The 18,438-nt window shown below is 53.7% G+C and overlaps 4 protein-coding genes across 4 annotated transcripts; 1 reads left to right on the top strand and 3 right to left on the bottom strand.

The window, feature by feature from the left end:
* Positions 1–346: 346 nt before the first annotated feature.
* Positions 347–1,939, bottom strand: J4E84_008445 (uncharacterized protein; the record flags this gene model as incomplete). Its single annotated transcript, XM_049391018.1, has 2 exons — positions 347–994; positions 1,049–1,939. The coding sequence occupies 2 exons, from the start codon at positions 1,937–1,939 to the stop codon at positions 347–349; spliced, it is 1,539 nt and encodes a 512-aa protein (XP_049241360.1).
* A 947-nt stretch (positions 1,940–2,886) lies between these two features.
* Positions 2,887–6,862, bottom strand: J4E84_008444 (uncharacterized protein; the record flags this gene model as incomplete). The annotated part of the gene is made up of 6 exons (XM_049391017.1): positions 2,887–4,017; positions 4,070–4,730; positions 5,372–5,406; positions 5,453–6,255; positions 6,302–6,674; positions 6,722–6,862. 6 exons carry the CDS (start codon positions 6,860–6,862, stop codon positions 2,887–2,889), a joined length of 3,144 nt encoding a protein of 1,047 aa, XP_049241359.1.
* Positions 6,863–13,976: 7,114 nt separating this feature from the next.
* Positions 13,977–15,598, top strand: J4E84_008443 (uncharacterized protein; the record flags this gene model as incomplete). The annotated part of the gene is made up of 2 exons (XM_049391016.1): positions 13,977–14,137; positions 14,188–15,598. The coding sequence occupies 2 exons, from the start codon at positions 13,977–13,979 to the stop codon at positions 15,596–15,598; spliced, it is 1,572 nt and encodes a 523-aa protein (XP_049241358.1).
* A 149-nt stretch (positions 15,599–15,747) lies between these two features.
* J4E84_008442 (uncharacterized protein) lies at positions 15,748–16,443 on the bottom strand (the record flags this gene model as incomplete). Its single annotated transcript, XM_049391015.1, has 1 exon — positions 15,748–16,443. The coding sequence occupies one exon, from the start codon at positions 16,441–16,443 to the stop codon at positions 15,748–15,750; it is 696 nt and encodes a 231-aa protein (XP_049241357.1).
* Positions 16,444–18,438: the final 1,995 nt, after the last annotated feature.

Raw genomic sequence — 18,438 nt, 5'->3', positions numbered from 1 at the left:
ATCACAGTGGAATCTAGGATAGTTGGTGACGGGTGTCTGCTGGGCCTGTCCTTCTGGTGTGCTCCTCATTTCCTTCGACCATGAAATGGGGGAATGCGCGAATGGCTCGGCAGGGGACCTGGTCTTGATCCTAGAGAGGTGTATCTTGGTGTACGGAACGATCGCGATAGCTCCGGTGTTCGGCCTGGGGAACGCTGTAGTTCCACATGATACTTATACATTATCAGATGACAGTTTGGGATAATTCGTAATTCATTTCATATACTCATAGCATCGCTAGTATTCTGCGATGACATACACATTTCAGCTTTGCCATACAGGCATGGCTACTTTCCCGCCTGCAAACCTAGTGGACATACTCCTCCTCATCAACATCCTTTCCGCCCTTCTCGAGCATATGCTCAGGAAGAGGACTAGTGAACGGCTTGCGGCTCTCCCTAACAATAGCCGGGATGCTCGTACCCTCTGTGAACATCATCTCCAGCTCCTCCAGACTGCGGCCCATGGTCTCAGGGTAACCGAAGTAAACGACGGGCAGAATGATAGCGGAGATGATAAGGAAGACGAGGTAGTATTGCCAGCCGATAGTTTCGATGGCAACGGGCGTGACCATGTTGACGACGAAGTTCCAAAGCCAGTGGTTGGCAGTGGAAATACCCGCCATGGGTACACGCAACCTCGTCGGCGCAACTTCCGTGCAGTACAAAAAGTTCGCTCCAAGAAACCCAATCGGGATGAAGAAGTTGAAGAGGAAGACAAAGAGCGCGCTAGCGATCTGAGCCGATTGGTTTGTCTTGGGGAAACTGGATGCGACGGCGAGAGCCAACATGCAGGAGGCCATTCCCGCGCCGCTGAACATGAAGAGCTTGCGGCGTCCGAAGCGGTCGATGGTGAAGAAGGCGACGAAGCAGGAGAGGAACTTCCAGGTCAGTGCGCCGCCGGAGAGGATGCGCGAGGTTTCCGAGTCGAGGCCGAGACCTTGTTGGAAGATGATCTGTTGGTTTGTGTTAGAATTGGTGTTTTATAGCTAGGGGGGATGTGGACTTACGGTTGAGTAGGTGGAGATGAGGTTGCTACCGCACATCTGCTGCAGGAACTGGAGGAAGATGCAGAGGGAGAAGCGGTAGAAGAGCTTGTCCTTGCCCATGGTGAAGATGTCGCTCATCTTCGCTGCGCTGCGACCAGTCTCCTCAAGCGCGAGTTCGATGCCGCTGATCTCAGCTGTGATCTCGGGGTCGTGTAGATCCAGGCCCTTGAAGCTGGACAGACTGAGACGAGCCTCCTCCACGCGTCCCTTGTTGACTAGCCAGCGAGGTGATTCAGGGATGCTGAATACAGCGGCCATGGGAACAAGGGAAATGACGGTGGGAATGGCGAGCGGGATACGCCATTGCAGAGGCAGGTTATCCTGTTCGAAGAATCCAAGGTTGATCCATGCTTCGAGGAGGTAGCCAAGAGAGATGAAGCAACCGTCGAGCACAACGTGCTTACCACGGTTGGCAGACGATGAGCATTCGGATTGCCAGACTGGGACAGTAGCGCTGAGAGCTCCGACTCCCCATCCTAGAATGAAGCGGCCGACGACGAATTGCGCGAGCTGGAAGCTAGTGCATTGCAGGATCTCGCCGACGAGAGTCAGGAATGCGGCACCGAAGATGAGTTTTCGTCGTCCGAGGATGTCGCCGATCCATGAGCAAGACAGAGCACCGAAGAGAGCGCCAATGGTGAAGGTAGCGACAACGGCACCTTGCTTGGTCGAGTTGCTGCTCTTCTCCGCGCCGGTAGTATCGATGGTGTTGATCTCCGGGAAGTGGTCGTTCCAGTCACGGAGAGACAACAGTCCACCCACACCAGACTGGTTGTATCCAAACAGCACAAAAGCTGGCAGAACGACAAGCAACAGCTGTGCCGTCTGCAGAGTCTTTCCGGTGAGTCCCATGGTGAAGATTGACGAAGGGAGGAAGATTCAGAGGGGAGAGGAGGGGACTACAGAAGGAGACGGGATGGACAGCAGCTCAGTACTTGTACTCCAGAAGCGCACCCCACAATATCCTGCAATGTGGGCACACTACCATGGAGACAAACTCCAGTCAGTGCATTATTGAGCGGCCTTAGTGCTCCGCCTTTTGGGGGTAAACACCCTGACCCGGAGATACAGGTATAGCCAGCCAGCGAGCTGCACCGGATGCCTCGATTTAGCACCGACCCCATACACCGCAACACTAGCAGGTAACCCTCCACAAACGGCCTCGATTTTCTTGACCGGTCTGCAGTCCGTGCTTGCGGGAATTGACTCGCAGCATGACCACAAAGCAGGGCGCGTCTGCGTCCGCGGCCATAGTTCGGCGTCGCTCGCCTCAAAGCGAGCGGCTGGGGAGGAAAAATCCTTACGCCCTTGTCGCAGCGCTATCATGACGGTTGAGGCTTCATGTGGGCCGAATTTGTACTGAGGCTCTGCGGAAGGATTTAAGCTTTTCCAAGAAGACGTTAGGTGCTTAAAAACCTTGATACGCGTGCGGCGCGATTGGTTCGCATTACGGCCTCGGTACTTGTTCTATCCCCACCATCGCCGTGCGCGCTCCGTAATGTCGGAAGATGGCAGCAGGCAGCTCGGGCGAGAGACGCAATTTGCTCAGCTCGCGTGAGTAGCGCGCCGGCCCAGATTTGATGATGAAACGACAGGTGGTTAACCAGGGAATCTGCCTGATTGCTCCACACCCGTGGGGTCGGCTAGAAGACAGCAAGAAACCGCCGGTAAGTTTGAAAGTATGTACCTGCGCATGCGGCGAGATAAGACTTCGCGCGAGACGATCGTAGCTTGTTATTGCTTGGCCAGACCTCAGTCGATGTCTGACCTGCTGATGGCTTTGCATGAATGCTCAAACTCTAGTACTGCTTGGTGCTCTTGCTAACTCTCATAAGCTGTGAAAGCCCGTCAACAGTTTCGGCTTTCTGCGTCCCCGTCTCGGTGTTCGCACTCGAGCTCGTTCCTTCAGGCTCCGCCCCACTTCGTCCCTCCGACAGTTCCGAGTCAGCGTCTGGGGTTCGACCAGCCTCCGGCTTGCCATGTCGGTCTTTGACAGCGTCGGCTGTCTGTTCGGGTGTCGCTCGTCCGATCTCCGCTAGATTGGTCGGTATGATGCCATACTCGAAGCGATCGATGACAGCCCGCTCCACTGCGATTCGCGGTTCCTCCACACTAGCTTTGTAATCCTTCAACAGCGCGACTGCTCTTTCGTCGCCCTTCAAGACACACCTGTGGATCAATGTCTCCCACGTCTTCCTTCTAGGCTTCAAGGGGCCCTTTTTGCCAGTTGTCGCGCCCGTTGACCGCATCTCCTCATAGTAGAGCAGAGCATCTTCCAGGTCACCCGATTCTAGGCACACCAGGATCAGACGATCATACGTAATGCGGTCAGGTTTGAGACCCAGCTTGACCATTTCGTTCGCAAAGAACATGGCAAGCTCCTTGCGGGCGGATCTATGGCAGCCTTGAAACAGGATGTTGAACGTTTCTGTGTTCGGGCCAGCATGAGATACCGTGTGCAGCGCTTTGTAAATCTCGATGCCTTCTTCCAGGCGCTTGTTGGCGATGCTGGCTTTGATGCACGCGTTAACGGCAGCGGTGGGAACTTTGCGGCCAGAAGTCTCAAAGTCTTGCAGATATCTGAAGGCTTGCATCGGTCTGCTGTCATCGTTGTGATGTTTTGCGGACAGATACCAGTAGAGTGGATCACAGGTCCCAGAATTGACCTTCAAGTTCGAATCAACCATGATGAGGATGACAGACAGAGCTGCTTGCAGGTCGTTGGCGTTGAGGTATGTGGATATGAGCAGTTCATAGTGTTGCGAGGTGAACGTTGTACCTCGTTCGGTCAGGACGCGAAAGACATCGGTAGCGAGCTGGATATCTCCGTGTCGTGAGGCGAGAGTGAGTACGTGCAGGCAGGCGCCAGTGCCAGGCTTCAGGTAGCCCGGCTGAACTTGCGCAATCCATACAAGGCTCGTCTCTGCGTACTTCACAGTGTTAGCAACTTCCCTTAAAATGCATTACACAGGTCCCACTTACAAGCTGCTTGTGCGCCGCGGCATCTAGCAACGCTCCCCAGAGAGCGATACTGAGCTGGACGGTACCTGTTCCGCTACTCTTGCTATGCACACCCTCCTTGAGACTCAGCACGTAGAATGCTTCTTCGACCTCCCCAAATTCCAGCAGCATCCATATAGCCTTGTCAAACAGCCAGCTCTCCACGCGTGCTTTGCTCCTGACCATCTCCTCCAGCAGCTCGAGTGCGTGTTCGAAATGTCGCTCGCGTAGCATTCCGGCTATGATGAAGTTGCGCGCACGGTCGGATGGCATGAACCATCGCGACTTCATGTATTCGAGGATGTCGGTGCGGAGGAGGTAGTCCGGGTGCACTGCAAGCACCTCAAGCACGCATTCACAGCCCCGCGCATCCAGCAAGATTCTTGGCCTTCCGGTCAGAGATCCATCGGTCTCGTCCCAGAAGCCCATCTCTTCCAGCACCTTGCGGACCTTCCCCGCCGTGCCATTGACGGAGTCGACGAAGCTGTGTAGTACGGCCGTGTACATCTCCCTGTTCGGCACCTCCCCTCTGTCTTTGATCAAGACCCTGCAGATGTTCATGACTTCGTCGAAGTTTCCCTTGGCGCCTTCGGCCCGCACATGTTCGTATAGGATGTAGGTCGGGAGCTGGGCGAGCGGAGGTCTATCTCGTGAGGTCTGCGAAGGGAAGGCGCGAGGCTTTTCTGCAAAAGACCGGAAGGCGTTTAGGGCGGCCCCGGGCTGCGAGAAGAAAGTGTCGTTCGCTGCGGAGGGTGCGCTGGAGCGGTTGTAGGTACGCAGTTGGCGGCCGCAGTGGGCTGTGGTATCTTTTTGCGATGCATTGCGCTGTAGCAGCCTAGCTCCCCCTCTTGCAACGGACGGTGTCGTTCCAGCATTCGACGGAAAACCCGGACACAGGCATCGCCACAGGCCGTCGTTCACGAAAGGGCGGGGTGGCATTGGCGTGGGTGATGTGCACTGCCAAAGTTTCAATGCGCGCAGCGTAACATGATGCGTCCGTGCGCGCGCCTCGGTTCGTCTTACACCACAACTGACTGGCATATCATTGTACACGGCAGATTGGTAGGAGTTTAGTTTTGTATTATATGCACATGAGCACTTTCTAGATGCTTTTACTATCCCGTACCAAGCCGCAAAAAGGGTATATGCGCCCAAATACCAACACGTCTCATGCAAAGCCCATGCCCTTCCGTACCGTATTATATCGAAACAGCGTCAGGCGTAGCGTTTCCTCCAATCCCTAAATACCTAATCCTGTCATAATTCGCACAGACACGTGCTCACCTCCTCACCACTTGCTCTGAAAGAAGTTCCAGTACCTGTGGATGTTAGTGATGCTCGTGTCAAGGGTAAAGTACCACATACCTTTGGTGAGATTACTTCCTGGTTCACCAAGTGCTTGCTCATGATCTTGACAACCTCCATTTGCTCCTCGTAGGTGAGTCCAGTGATGGCTGCTTCAATCACTCCACCGACTGTGGTGTGGTGCACGGCGATGAAGCTCGAGTAGTAGAAGAAAGCAATGGAGCCCATGATGAACTGGCAGTCCATGCGGTCAGTCATTCCACCGTGACCAGGGATGGAGTCGCCAAAGTCCTTAATCTTGAAGGTACGCTTCAGGCCAGAAGCGAAGAAGCCACCGAACGGCGCGATAAGAGACGCGAAGGTTCCGAGCATGATGACGTGGAATTGCACTGGCATAATGTTGAATGTTCGCGGGATGGGGAGACCCTCGGGAAGGAAGGGAACAGTATAGTCGCGCGCGATGAAGACCGGGTTTGGCCTGCATTCGAGACCGGACCAGATGTTTGCGCCCAGATCGTTGACCGGGCAGATGAAATACTTGTAGTCGCCGAGGAAGTGGACAACGAGCATACCCCAGATAACAGTGAAGAACCAGGCGCCGAGGAAGCCCTCCCATGTCTTCTTAGGCGAGATCTGAATGAGGGGTGTCCGTCCAAACGTAATACCGCAAAGGTAAGCGAAGATATCGTTGGTGATGACCATGGAGACGGGGAGAATGAACCAGATGAATCCTTCGAAGATGTTGTTGATGACAAAGTGCGCCTGTCCGACGATGAGGAAGAGGGCCATATGCGTCCAAGCAAACTGGGTGAACTGGAACTTGTAGTGGCCCTTCTGGAGCGAGAAGACGAAGAAGACGAAGCCTGGAGGGATTAGTTTGCGCATACATCGTGGGGACTGGGAACATACCGATTATGTACAGCATGAAGGAGATGAACCTGTGGTGGGTAGCCAGGGGCAGCAGTAGACGGTCGACCATCAGGACGTGCTTGAAGTAGTATATGACACTCTCGCCATAGAGGAAGTACATGGCGGTGCCGAGGAAGTACCAATTCAGCGACTTGGTGAAGCGCAGGCTGCGGGCCTTGCTGGGCACATTTGCGATTGCGATGACCTCCTTAAAGGATATGACCTGGACTGCCGTGACGATGATGATTATGAAGAGATGACCCGCGCCGAGGGCCCAGAAGAAGCCGGCAATCATGACGAGGGTCCATGTTGTGCGCGTTATGAAGTTGGCCTTCTTCTTCTCGTACTCGGTCTGGGGGGGCTGTTCGGTGGCCTGGCGCTGTCAGCTGGGGAGACGTGGGCAGAGGGCTGCCAACGTACTGGAGGGGCCGTCTCTTCTTTGATAGTCGGACTGCCCGGGTCGCTGTACTCGGACATGCTCTGAGAGGGTCTCCGCGCCCTGCCGTTGCTGGCGCTGCGGACCTGGTGGTTGAACTTGACGTCCTTTCTCGGGCGCGCCATGGTGAAGGAGGAGAGGGCGGTTGCGCCTGGTATCCTTGGGGGTATAGGGGCAGCCGAGGCGAGGCCGGAGGGGAAGGCGCGATGGGTGAGGGCGGGGTGGGTGAAGGAGGTGGTGTTGGCGGCAGGCTCGACTGGGCCAAGTAGTGAAATTGACGGACAAGTAACCACGGGCAGCTTGCGTCATGGCACCGCCGCTTAGCTTAGCGACCCTGCAGCCTGCATGTGAATTTCCCTAGCACTATAACACGCCAACGCCAACACGCCAACAACGCGTCCATGCGCCCCGCATCGCGACCGCTTTGGGACATGCTCACGCGCAGGCCCGCTGGCAGATGGACCGACAATGGCTGACGACGACTTCGACGATTTCTCCGACGATGACCTCGACGACCTGCCCGCCGACGCCCTGCAGCATCTCGAGGCGAGCGCCATCCGCGCGACACAGCACCAGCCCGACACCGAGCCAGAGTCCGACTACGGCCCCGACGATGGCGACGAGGTAGTCAATCTGGACGATGCGCATAGTCCGCCACCTCTATATGCGCTGGACGAGGAGGGCTACGATAGTCACATCGATGACAACATCAACGCCATTATCGAACACTGCCACTATGACCAGATGGAAGTGGAAGAGCAGCCGCGCAGATCTCAGGCTGACCCCAATGCGCTGCTGCAACGCATCAAGAAGGTGCGACGCGTCCACCTCAGTCTGCAGACGCCCCGCTGATCATCGCAGTTAGAGCAAGACAAGGCGCGCGAGAAGCGAGAAGCCGAGGAGCTGAAGGGGAAGCTGCAGACCAAGGCGGGCGAGGCCGATACCCTTCGAAGGCGCTACGATGCCGAAAACCGCAAACACGAGCGCCAGCTGGCGGACCAGCAGCAGTCGCACAGCACCGAACTGGCCAAGCTGCGTGCCGAGATGGAGAAGCTGCGGCGCGAGAAGGAGTCGGTGCAGACGGACAACATGTTCAACCAGCACGAGGCGCGAGAGGCTGTCATGACCCGACGGCCTGGCAGAACCATGCCCTCACGACCAAAGTCAGGTGCGCAGGCAATCAGCCCGGCTGGCACACCTAAGAGGGGGCAGAAGACGAGAGGTCCACTGGGCGATGGTTTTGACGACGACGACGTTGTTATGGCATCACCGTCAAAGTACCGCGAGAGGCAGAAGACGGCGACGCCAAAGCAAGCCGGCAAGCGGAAGCGGCAGGCTATCGACCAGAGCCCCATACCACTGCCTGCGCTGCAGCTGAGCGAACCGCGAACTCGGCCTAGAGAGACAGAGCCAGCACCAGCTGTAGGACCTGTCATAGACGCCGCACTGCTCGAGCACTTTCGACGCGACGACCGCCGATTCACCCTCCTGCACCGCCTGCTGTCACATCCATCATCAAATGGCACCGATCGCGTTCTCGAAGCACTTACGTCGCATGCATTTCCGTCCAAGCCATCCAAGAAACTATCTTCGATCGTGTATGATGCTCTCGCCAAGATAAACACATCTGATGTGCACGAGCTAGCACTACAAATATGCCACATCTTCCTCGACTTGTGGAAGCGGTGTCAGTCCGAGAAGTACTACGCTCCGACGTCTCTGATACTCGATGCGCTGCACTTCATCCTCGCATGCGAGCCGATCGAGACCGCTGTCAAGATCACCGAGCGCGTAGTGCCGCTCATAATCGCGTTCGTCGATCTCGTGGCGGACCCTATTTCGAAAGCAGCCAAAGGGGGTGAAAAGGCCGTTGCCGATCTCTACTCCCCAAAGCAGCGAGAGATTGCATCTCACATCGATGTTGAAGACTGTCTTGAGTTGCTGTATCTGATCGCCAGCAGCTGCGTGTTCTCAATAGATTCCACAGCAATAGCTCGTCTATGGCAAGCGATTCCTTCAAGCTTCGCCATCATGCTCCTCGTCAAAGAGCAGCCACATGCCCAAATCACGCTCATGTTGCGCATCCTTGGCACCTCTGCACTGTCCACCTCAATAGGACCTATAACCTTCGCAGATTCCGCCCAAGACAACCAAGCAAGTAACGAAGACGCCCTGGTCCATCGTCTCACCAACCTCTTCACTGAGCTGCCCAAGCCTGTCCCGGATCCTTTGGCGTCTTCCGATGAAGCTTCAGCTATCTCCGAAGCAGATCTCTGGGACCTTCGCCTGCTCGTCATCTCAGTCCTGACGCAGTTCTCTATCCCAGAATACGGCTCTAGTCGTCTAGCCCAGAATGGCCTCTGCATTGGCCGGTTGATCAAGTACCTCGACCATTGCGTGACGAGTCTTTATCGACATCCCGTTTCACCAACTCAAGAGCGGAAAGTCGATTCCATCAATGCGACTATGAAGCTGATTTATCACGTCGCGACGACGAATGCCGATTTCGACATCAAGAGCAAGTTGGTGAATACGCTAGGTGGTCATCACGCATATCTCGTTGCACTAACGCGGTTGGCTTTCAGTGAGGGCTTAGTGCTGGAAGCGGGAATTGAAGATGAAGTCGTCAACATGGCGCACGACATTCTAGACGAGGGACTGAGCATGGAAGAGGGAGATGCTTTCGGCAAGGTGTTCAGCAGTGGAAGCACTGTCTAGACATGTTCAGTGTTTTCTTGAGAAAGGAGATCATCAGCGCAAGCGGCTTGGGCGATGGCTCTGATTTCAACTTGCACATTTTTCCGCAAGATGACCCCACTTCTGGGCTCAAGGACGATACCACTTTAATTCCGCGCTCATCCACAATCATGTAGAACGAGATACGGATACCAACGTCTTGTATAGTCACTAGTTCGGCTCGCATTGCTATGCATTGCTATGACTTGCGATACTATCGCATTGGGCGGCGTTTATAGCACATCAATCACACACTCTCATACAGTCAACACCTATCCATCTCTACACCCGTCCCTTGATCCACCCCAAAACCCTCTCCAAAACCTCCTCCCCACACTCATCATTCAACAACTCATGCCTCCCCCCTCCAACCACCTCAAACACCTTCTCCCCTGTCCCTGTCCCTATCCCATCCACAAACCTCTCACTCCCCCTCCAATCACAATACGCGTCCTCGTCCCCATGCACCACCAACGTCGCCACTGTCCACGCCCCCATCTTCGCCCTAACCCCATCGGCAACATCCACGGCCGTCGCAGCCGTTAAGACACATATCGATTTCTTGGAATATAGTGGATCGGTGAGATACTTCTCAATCTCGACCTGACGCCGTGTGAGGCTGGAGATGGGTACGCCGCGGCCTGGGATGGAAACTGTGGGTATTGTGCGTGCTAAGACGCCGACGGCTAGTCGGGCGGCGGAGGGGAAGGGGCCGGGGAACGCGGGACTGGTTAGGATTACACCATCAATGCCCTCTCGATCCTCTACCACACTCCCCGCGGTTATTAGACCACCGAGGGAGTGTCCAAACAGTACAACCGGTCTTCCCCCTCCTTGTTCAACAGCATAACGCCGGAGTGCGAGATGGTCGGCTACGGCTTTTCCTACGTGGACGACGGCGCGGGGGTGGCCGGGGGAGGTGCCGTGGCCGTGCAGGTCGAGGGCGTAGATTGTGTAGTGCGCGGCGAGGAGGTGCGTTATTAGGGAGGAATGCGAGGTTAGGTAGCGGACGGAGTATTCTGCGTAGCCGTGTTGGAGGATGATTGTTGCGATGGGGGTGGAGGTGGGCGTCCAGATGTGGAAGGTTGTGCCGGAGGGGAGGGTGTGGGTTTTGTGGTTTAGGTTGAGGTTTGGGTCGAGTGGAGTTGTGGAAATTTCGGAGGAAGGTGCTGAAGGAGTGGGTGGTTGTGACGTTTGTCTGCGGTAGAGGGATGGTACGTTCAACATCTTCAGATTTGCGAAATTGGCGACCTTAGCATATCATGCATTTCTAGAGAAGCTCTTTTGCTAGGGATCCAGTTCCAGAAGATGGTGAGAGCCTAGCATTGGTGTTTAGTGAGACAACGAGGCGAACGAGTGTAGGTGTGGTCTGTGAAAGGAGCTGCCATCACCGTCCAGATCTAGAAGTCGCGATCATCGTGTTACGAACAATTCACAATATGAGGGACTTTGTTCCTCTTAGATTGTAGAAAGAATGCCATGTTGAGGTAGAACAGTTTCCGACACGTCCAGGGTTACCTACCTCGGGTGCTAGGCACCTCACATATGGCCCACGTGGGGTGGGGCACGATGACAGCTTTGGGCTTGGTCTGCGGGGCGCGCCTGGCGCCTGCTGCATCTCTACTTCATCCTCGAATATTCAATACACCATCAATACAGCAAATCATCCAAGTTGTATGTTTAACCACACCAGCGCGTTATGAGAATGCATGCCGGTGCCGTACTTCGGCCTGCCGCGCACTCGCCTTATCACTGTCGGCGATGCAATGCGGTGCGCGGCAGGGCAAGCTGTGATAGGTGTATGCGCGACTTTCGCGCATGACTGCGCAAGACCCAATGGATAGACGTATATAAGACGCTGCCTTCAGCCTTCAGCCTTCAGCCTTTCGCACTTCTCGTTGCCTACTCACCTCAATCTCGCATCCCCATCCCTCATGAACTACACACGAACAGACCCAAGTCGTACACCAAAAACTCCGCCAGTCCTTTCCAAAAATAAGGTGCATTACAGCATATCCTACAGCCAATCCTTGGTTGAAGCGCCGCACAATGTCGTCCGATCAGCCTCATGCTATCGAGATGTCCGATTCAGTGGACACTTCCGATTTGGTCCACCCTGATGTCCAGCGTCACATACACAAAGCGCTGCAGACTCCAGATACAATTCGCGTTCTTGAGCTTCTACCAGGGTCGTCCGAATCAACCTTGTCGTGTCGAATACTTGAGATACACCGAACAAATTCCGATGTTGAGTTCGAAGCTATCTCATACGTTTGGGGCAGCCCTAACCCCGCATGCTATCTACACGATGTGGAAAGCAACGGTCTGTTGCGCATCACAGAGAGCTTGTATCTTGCGCTGAGGGCGATGCGCTACCCGGACCGAAGCCGGATCCTCTGGGCAGATGCAGTCTGCATTAACCAGTCGGATAACGATGAGAAAAGCCACCAAGTTAAGAATATGGGCTCCATCTACGCGACAGCGAGAAGGGTCATGGTGTGGCTGGGTAACGAAAATTTCAGCGAAGCTTTCAAAGCATTGGAAGGGCTTGAAAAAGCAGCATATACTGTCGATTCAACTGCCAACCTCGAGTTTATCTGCCCTGTCTACAACGTTATGATGAGTGTTCTCAGAATTATTGGAAGACCATGGTTCACTAGACTATGGACCATACAAGAGTTCATTCTCGCTAAAGATGTGCGTTTCTGCGCTGGCAACCAACATATCAGTGACCTTGTACTGGAAAGGGCCATCAAATATACCTCTCCCAGAATCACGGAGGTGGACTCCGCATCATCACTTGCGCTTGAATTCCGCCACAGCGTCAACATGTTCAACATGGTGAAAAATCTCTTCTATTTTCGTGTCGTGTGGGAAGACGGCTGTTCATACTCTGGCTCACCAGGAGTATCACTTTACGAATGTTGTCAATGGGTACACAGTATCCCTCCTAAGTGTACTGATGAACGGGATCAGATATATGCTCTCCTTGGACTGGTCCAAGGACCGACTAGGATAGTTCCCAACTACAGTCTCACTGTTACAAACGTCTTTCTCGAGTTCACCTGGTCGGAAATTACCGCAGGAAATATAGACATATTACGCGACGCGGATTTCCGAGGACAAGACGACTTATATCCATCATTTCTCTATCGACCACATTATACCTCTGACAAGATAAGAAGTGATACCGAAGCAAGCAGAACGGGTATGAGCCGAGTTACCTGTGCGGAATTGATTCGGCCTGCCTCCATCAAGATTCGAGGTGTAATCGTTGACCGCATCAGCGGCTGTTGGAAGCCACAGATTATGTCACCATCTGAGAGAGAAGCTCAGATACGACTTAAGACAGACATACATCAGACTTTAGAAGATTTTCTTCGATCTGCTGAAGTCGTATCGTCGTCCAATATATGGCTCAAAGATTCAACGGGCCTTCTCCATACTCTTGGGACTAACAACCCAACCGGCACTGCGATTACAAATCTGCTGGAGGTGTTCTGTAAGATTCAAGCCTGTGCGGATCGAATCACGGACCAGAATCCGACGAGGAAGAATATGACACCAGAAAGAATTCAGAAGCAATTTTGGCGAGTTGTCACCTGGCCCAAGCACCCCCCATCACCAGCCATGCCAGAGGACTTCCGCCATCTGCCTTCAGATTACGCTTGGGATAATGTCTACTCCTACATATTCACTACTGTCAAAGGGTACATGGGCAGAGCACCCAAGCAAGTCATGGTTGACGACCTTGTGGTCATTTTCGACGGGGGCAGCGTACCATTTGTGCTAAGACAGGCGCACGATAGTATTGATGTGCGTTGGAAGTTAATCGGGGAATGTTATGTGGATGGTTGGATGGATGGTAGCTACTACGGTCATGAAGTGGTGGACGATGTCGACCAATACCTTGCGGCAGCGGACGCGGAAACCGACACTGACTTCTCCTATAGGAAGAAAACATTGCTTAGCGAGTATTTCTTACTTTGCTGAGGCCGAAGAAAATTGTGACCCGACATAGTTCCAAATGAGATTTATCCACACATTCAACAGCACTTGGCTGTCAGTCAAGAACGCATATATTGTCAAGTATGAGCAAGGTTGCCAGTGATGTCGCTCTCGAAGCGAGCCAATACATTCCTTTCGCACAGTGTCTGTTGCAACTTGCCTTCAATCTGTCCAATCAAACACTCTATCACATTGCAGCTTGTACTTCCGCGGACCATCCTGTACCTCGCTAAGGATCACGGTCCGCGGCGAAGCCCTGCATTTCCCCACCATCGGTCCCGCATAGCCTTTTCCTTCACCATCACATCCCACCACCCATTGACTGTACTCGTTTAACATGCATTGCACGGCGTCGTGCATGTGCATGTGGCTCGATTGTTTGTCATCAAGCTTGTTTTGTATGGCCTTTACCCCACGCAGTTATAAACAAACATGCCCACTCTCACTTGTCCTTTGCAATTCACACCACAACCACGTCCCCGACATCGATACCAGATGATTCCATCCAAAAACGATAACATAGTCGCTACCAGCTCGCCTGACGGCTCTGCGGTAGATGAGCGCTACGAAGCGTTCGATGGAGCACAAGATCGCGAGCGCTTATCGTGGAAGAAGCAGGCGATCGTCGATCTAAAGCCTTCACTGCATCGCGATACGTATGGATACACTGCGCAGATGTTCTGAAAAATGTACTGATTTTAAACAGATACATAGGAGCGCTTTTGTTCAACATCTGCGCCTTCATCCTGCCAGCTCTCTATAGCACCTTGTCGAAGCTATGGGTTGCGAACATCGACTCCTCCATGGTAGTCACAACAGACACATACACGTACATCGGCGTGGTCGCAGAAGTCTTGAACGAAGGTCTTCCGCGCGCTTCTTACCTCGTCATCGGCGACAAGTCCAGTCGTGGCTTCCGCGAGCGCTTGCAGCTCACTCACACTCTTATCCTCTTCCAATCACTCCTCGGGCTTATCATGAGTATTGGACTCGTCGCAGGCGCCTCTACCTTTGCGCAAGGCTTTGTTCCTGTCGAAGTGAGAGATGTGAGCGTTAACTATATTCGCATCTCCTCGTTCTCTGCATTTAGTTCGGCAGTGGAGTATGCGATTTCAACGTCAACTCGCGCCCTGGATAAGCCTGATGTCCCGCTCATCATTAGTTCCGTCAAGTTCGCTGTCAACATCCTTCTTGACTTGATCATCATCTCGAAGTTCCATGTCGGGAGCATCACGCCCACAGTGAACATGCAGGCTGGTATCTCACTAGCTTGCAATCTCACTTCCGCTTTTGCTGGACTGGCGTACTTTGTTTACACAACGAGTGTCAGCTCCAAGTCGCCGGTCCATAGCGACACATCCAGCCGCGGTACCGCCCCGTCCTTGCCCGCCCTTGTCACACTCGCCAGGCCGGGTGCGATCTTCTTCTCAGAATCTGCCATCCGAAACGCCCTATACCTGTGGTTAGTCCATGGCATCGTCGGACTAGGTAGCGACTACGCAACTGCTTGGGGTGTCTTCTCAACCATCCGATGGGGCCTGATAATGGTACCCGTAATGGCCCTGGAGGCGACCACACTGACCTTCGTGGGGCATTCATGGGGAGCATTGCGCGCGACCATCGTGAGCATCTCACAGGCTGCGAAGCTCCAAATTACACACCGACAATTGTGGAGCATTGTACGCTGGGCAGTTTACTCCGTCATGATTGTCTTGATGGTGGAGATCCCACTCTGTCTCATCATGTCCTTCGCTGGTGCCGAGCCTTTTGCACGATACCTCTCAGGCTCTGAGGAGGTCTCACATATAGCTGCGCGCATGTGGCGCACCATCGACTGGTGCTACATCATGTATGGTGTGTCGACACAACTAGCTGCGATTCTGGTATCGACGCGCCCAACGTGGTATCTCTACCAGTCTCTCGCATCGAACATTCTCTACGTTTTACCATGGGCGATCGCGTGTCAAGTGGTTGACCTGAATGCTGGAGATGCTTGGACATACCACAGCTTGGTATTTGGTGGAAGCCTGGTTTTCTCATTCTTCACGATCATTGCGGTTGACGGAGTGTGGGCGCTCAGGCTGATGAAGGGAAAGATGAATGTAAACAGGGCGTAGTCGCGGAAAGAACATATGACACCGAATTCGGGTCCAGGGTAGATCATGAACTGATGTGATTCTGCATGAATTCACATGCGACCATGTATCTCTCTCGTCATAGTTGAGCGCCATCAGTCTCTTGCATTTTGTCCCCATCCGACCATTGTTCAGCCCTTCCACACTGCCGGCTTCGGCTCCTTGTACAAGGTCAGATCGTTCGGCGTCGGGAACCAGATACTTGGGTCATCTTCAGCGTACGCATTCGGGAACCTGATCATCGGCCCTGGACTCCCACTGCCGCCTCCGACAATGTCCACATGCGCACAATTTACAAACCATTGACTCTGTCCAAGAGTCATAGACGGCATGAAATGCTCGATGCGCAATAGATATTGTCCCGAGGGCGTGGCAGCGGGAATCGTGAAGTTGATAGCAAGTGTATCCATAGTCGACCACGTCGTCTTGTCCGCCGGCCCTGCGTATGCGATCTTGAAGAAATCTCCCTTTCCGTCATATTCCATCAGACTCTTTGTTCCATCCGGCAGCTTGGAGAGAAACACTTGCCCAGGCCCTTCGTGGAAGATATATCCTTGGACATCACCTTCGTAGTAGGGCCCAGACACCATGAGTCCAACATCGCTTCCAGCAACAATGGTCGCTGTCTCTATAGTATTGGCGTTGTGGACGGGGAAGGAGCCGCGGCCGCATGTGACGTTTGCGTTTTCGGGCCCGTAGATGGGAAAGGTCTTGAGCCAGAGGTCATCGTAGGTACCGGCGTTGCCAGAGACGTCGCGGACGTATTGGAACTCTCGAGAGATGGTGTTGTTCACTATGAGGCGATTGAATACATCTAAAAGGTTCATTAGCAATTAGTTTTGGGGACAAAGATGGAAGTACAAACAATGGGCGCTGGCCTGCTGCGCAAGGGCCGTTGCTAGCCATGGAAGAACGACGGACTTCATGACTGCTGCTGCTTCCCGATTAATAACTTTGCTGAAACTTAGCCATCTCAGCCTGTCTTATACGACCGCTCAGTCTGAGCCCGATCATCACCGATCCTACTTTGACGAAGGCTCTGTTGGAAGCACAGCGCTCAAAATCAGAGTCCTCCTGACCATGCTAATACATGCGCAAATCCTTCTTGCTGATGGTGCAGCTGCCTGTGGCCAATGGTGTTGGTTCGGTTGCTGCCGATAGTACGTGGTCCCGATGTGGTAGTCTTTAGATGAACTCCAGATTGCCGGGTGGGCTATGTCGACCCAAGCCCAAGCGGGGTAGGCGACATCTCTAGAGTGCTCGTATAGTGGCTATGGGTGGTACAATTCGTACTGGACATGTTTCAGTCCGGGTAACGAGGTGTAGCGTGCCGGATAGAGTGAGGTCGGTTGTGCTATCCTGGGTGCCTGGGTTCAGGTGAAAGCGTTGGCGGCAGCCATGGCGTTGCGCGCAAAGCTTGTATGGACTTCGAGTGAGTTCCTTCGTAGCGGTACGATGACTGGATGCTTTGCTTTGTAAATTTTGTCGAGGTTGTAGTCAGACGCTGCAGGCGGGGAAAGCAGTCTAAAAGGGACGCGTCGCGTACGCGTGAAGATGATGCTCAAAAGGGTTTCGCATCCTTCCCATTCGCGTCAAGCATATGCATTAGTAGCCTTCGAAACACTGGACCTAACAAACAGATTGGCGCTTGCATGTCAAAGGAATCATCGTCACAACTCGAGTGCGATGAGCACCTGCGTGCACAGGAACGATGACAACATCAAGATCAAACTTGGACCCCTGACTAAGCTTCGGAATGAGCCCCACACAGCATGACACGCGTTCCGCAGCAGCGACGATGAACAACAAACTCATCATATTCGCCATCACAGAGAGTATTAGCGCGCGTTATTCTACGCGTATCTGCACTTACACAACGATCCAGATGTATCACCCCAACGACAATGGCGCAGCAATCCCCGCTCCTCCTGCTACCAGGTGAATTGAAGAACCAAATAATAGATTACATCCTCACCCGGGACCCGGGTACTGCACCTCCTCCGCTACAGCATTCTCCATTATCACTATCATCAACATGCCGCCAACTACATGAAGAATACCGCACCCTTGCCTGGGCAGCAACGATCTTCACTCTTCCATGGTCGTCAGCAGAAGACCTCATCCGAAGAACCAGTCTACTACCCCCAGCGTCCATGTCCAGCATCACAAAACTCCAGCTGAAGCTTCCATCCGATCTCACCTCACTCTACACCCCAGACGCAAACCGCCGCCGCGTAAAACCCTTCAACTTCTCTCGCGCCGGTCTCACCTCCCTGGAAGAACTCTACATCCGGTACCGACCCGAGCACACAGAAAAAGGCATCGGCGGACCCGGTCGCGAACTCATCGTGCAGATCCTCTGGCGCATCATGTGGGAAAGAGATATCAAGCGACTCAGGAAAATTTGCATTGTGCATGATGGCGCGCAGCCGTTCCTGTCCCTGTCCCTATTGTATAACATGTTGCAGAACTTTACGCCGCTGCAGGTGTCGAAAAGGTGGAAGGTGCGATCGGATCTTGAGCATGGGAGGTTGAGATTCGAAGAGTGGGGTGGTGGGGAGAAGGGGAGGGGCGTGGATGTTGTGGTTGGGTTTAGCTTTTGGGAGGCGGAGGCTTATGTGGAGGTTTGTGAGATGGTTCTTGAGGTATGTTTGATTAGTTACTTAGATCTGAGGTGGTGCGGTCGGGAGTTTATCGCGGTTCTAGCCATTGTTCATGACAAGCAGATGCTGATTTCAGGCCAGGAGAATCATGCTCAGGTCATTCTGGCTCGGCGCGCAGAGTGTTTGTATGTCACTCCGTTGCGAGACATGACTGACGAC

The sequence above is a fragment of the Alternaria hordeiaustralica genome (genome assembly GCF_023758085.1).
Source record: "Alternaria hordeiaustralica strain BMP 2776 chromosome Unknown scaffold_21, whole genome shotgun sequence".
Classification (NCBI taxonomy): Eukaryota; Fungi; Ascomycota; class Dothideomycetes; order Pleosporales; family Pleosporaceae; genus Alternaria; species Alternaria hordeiaustralica.
The sequence above is the reverse complement of the archived record's forward strand: the minus strand, read 5'-3'. Positions and strand labels throughout refer to the sequence as shown.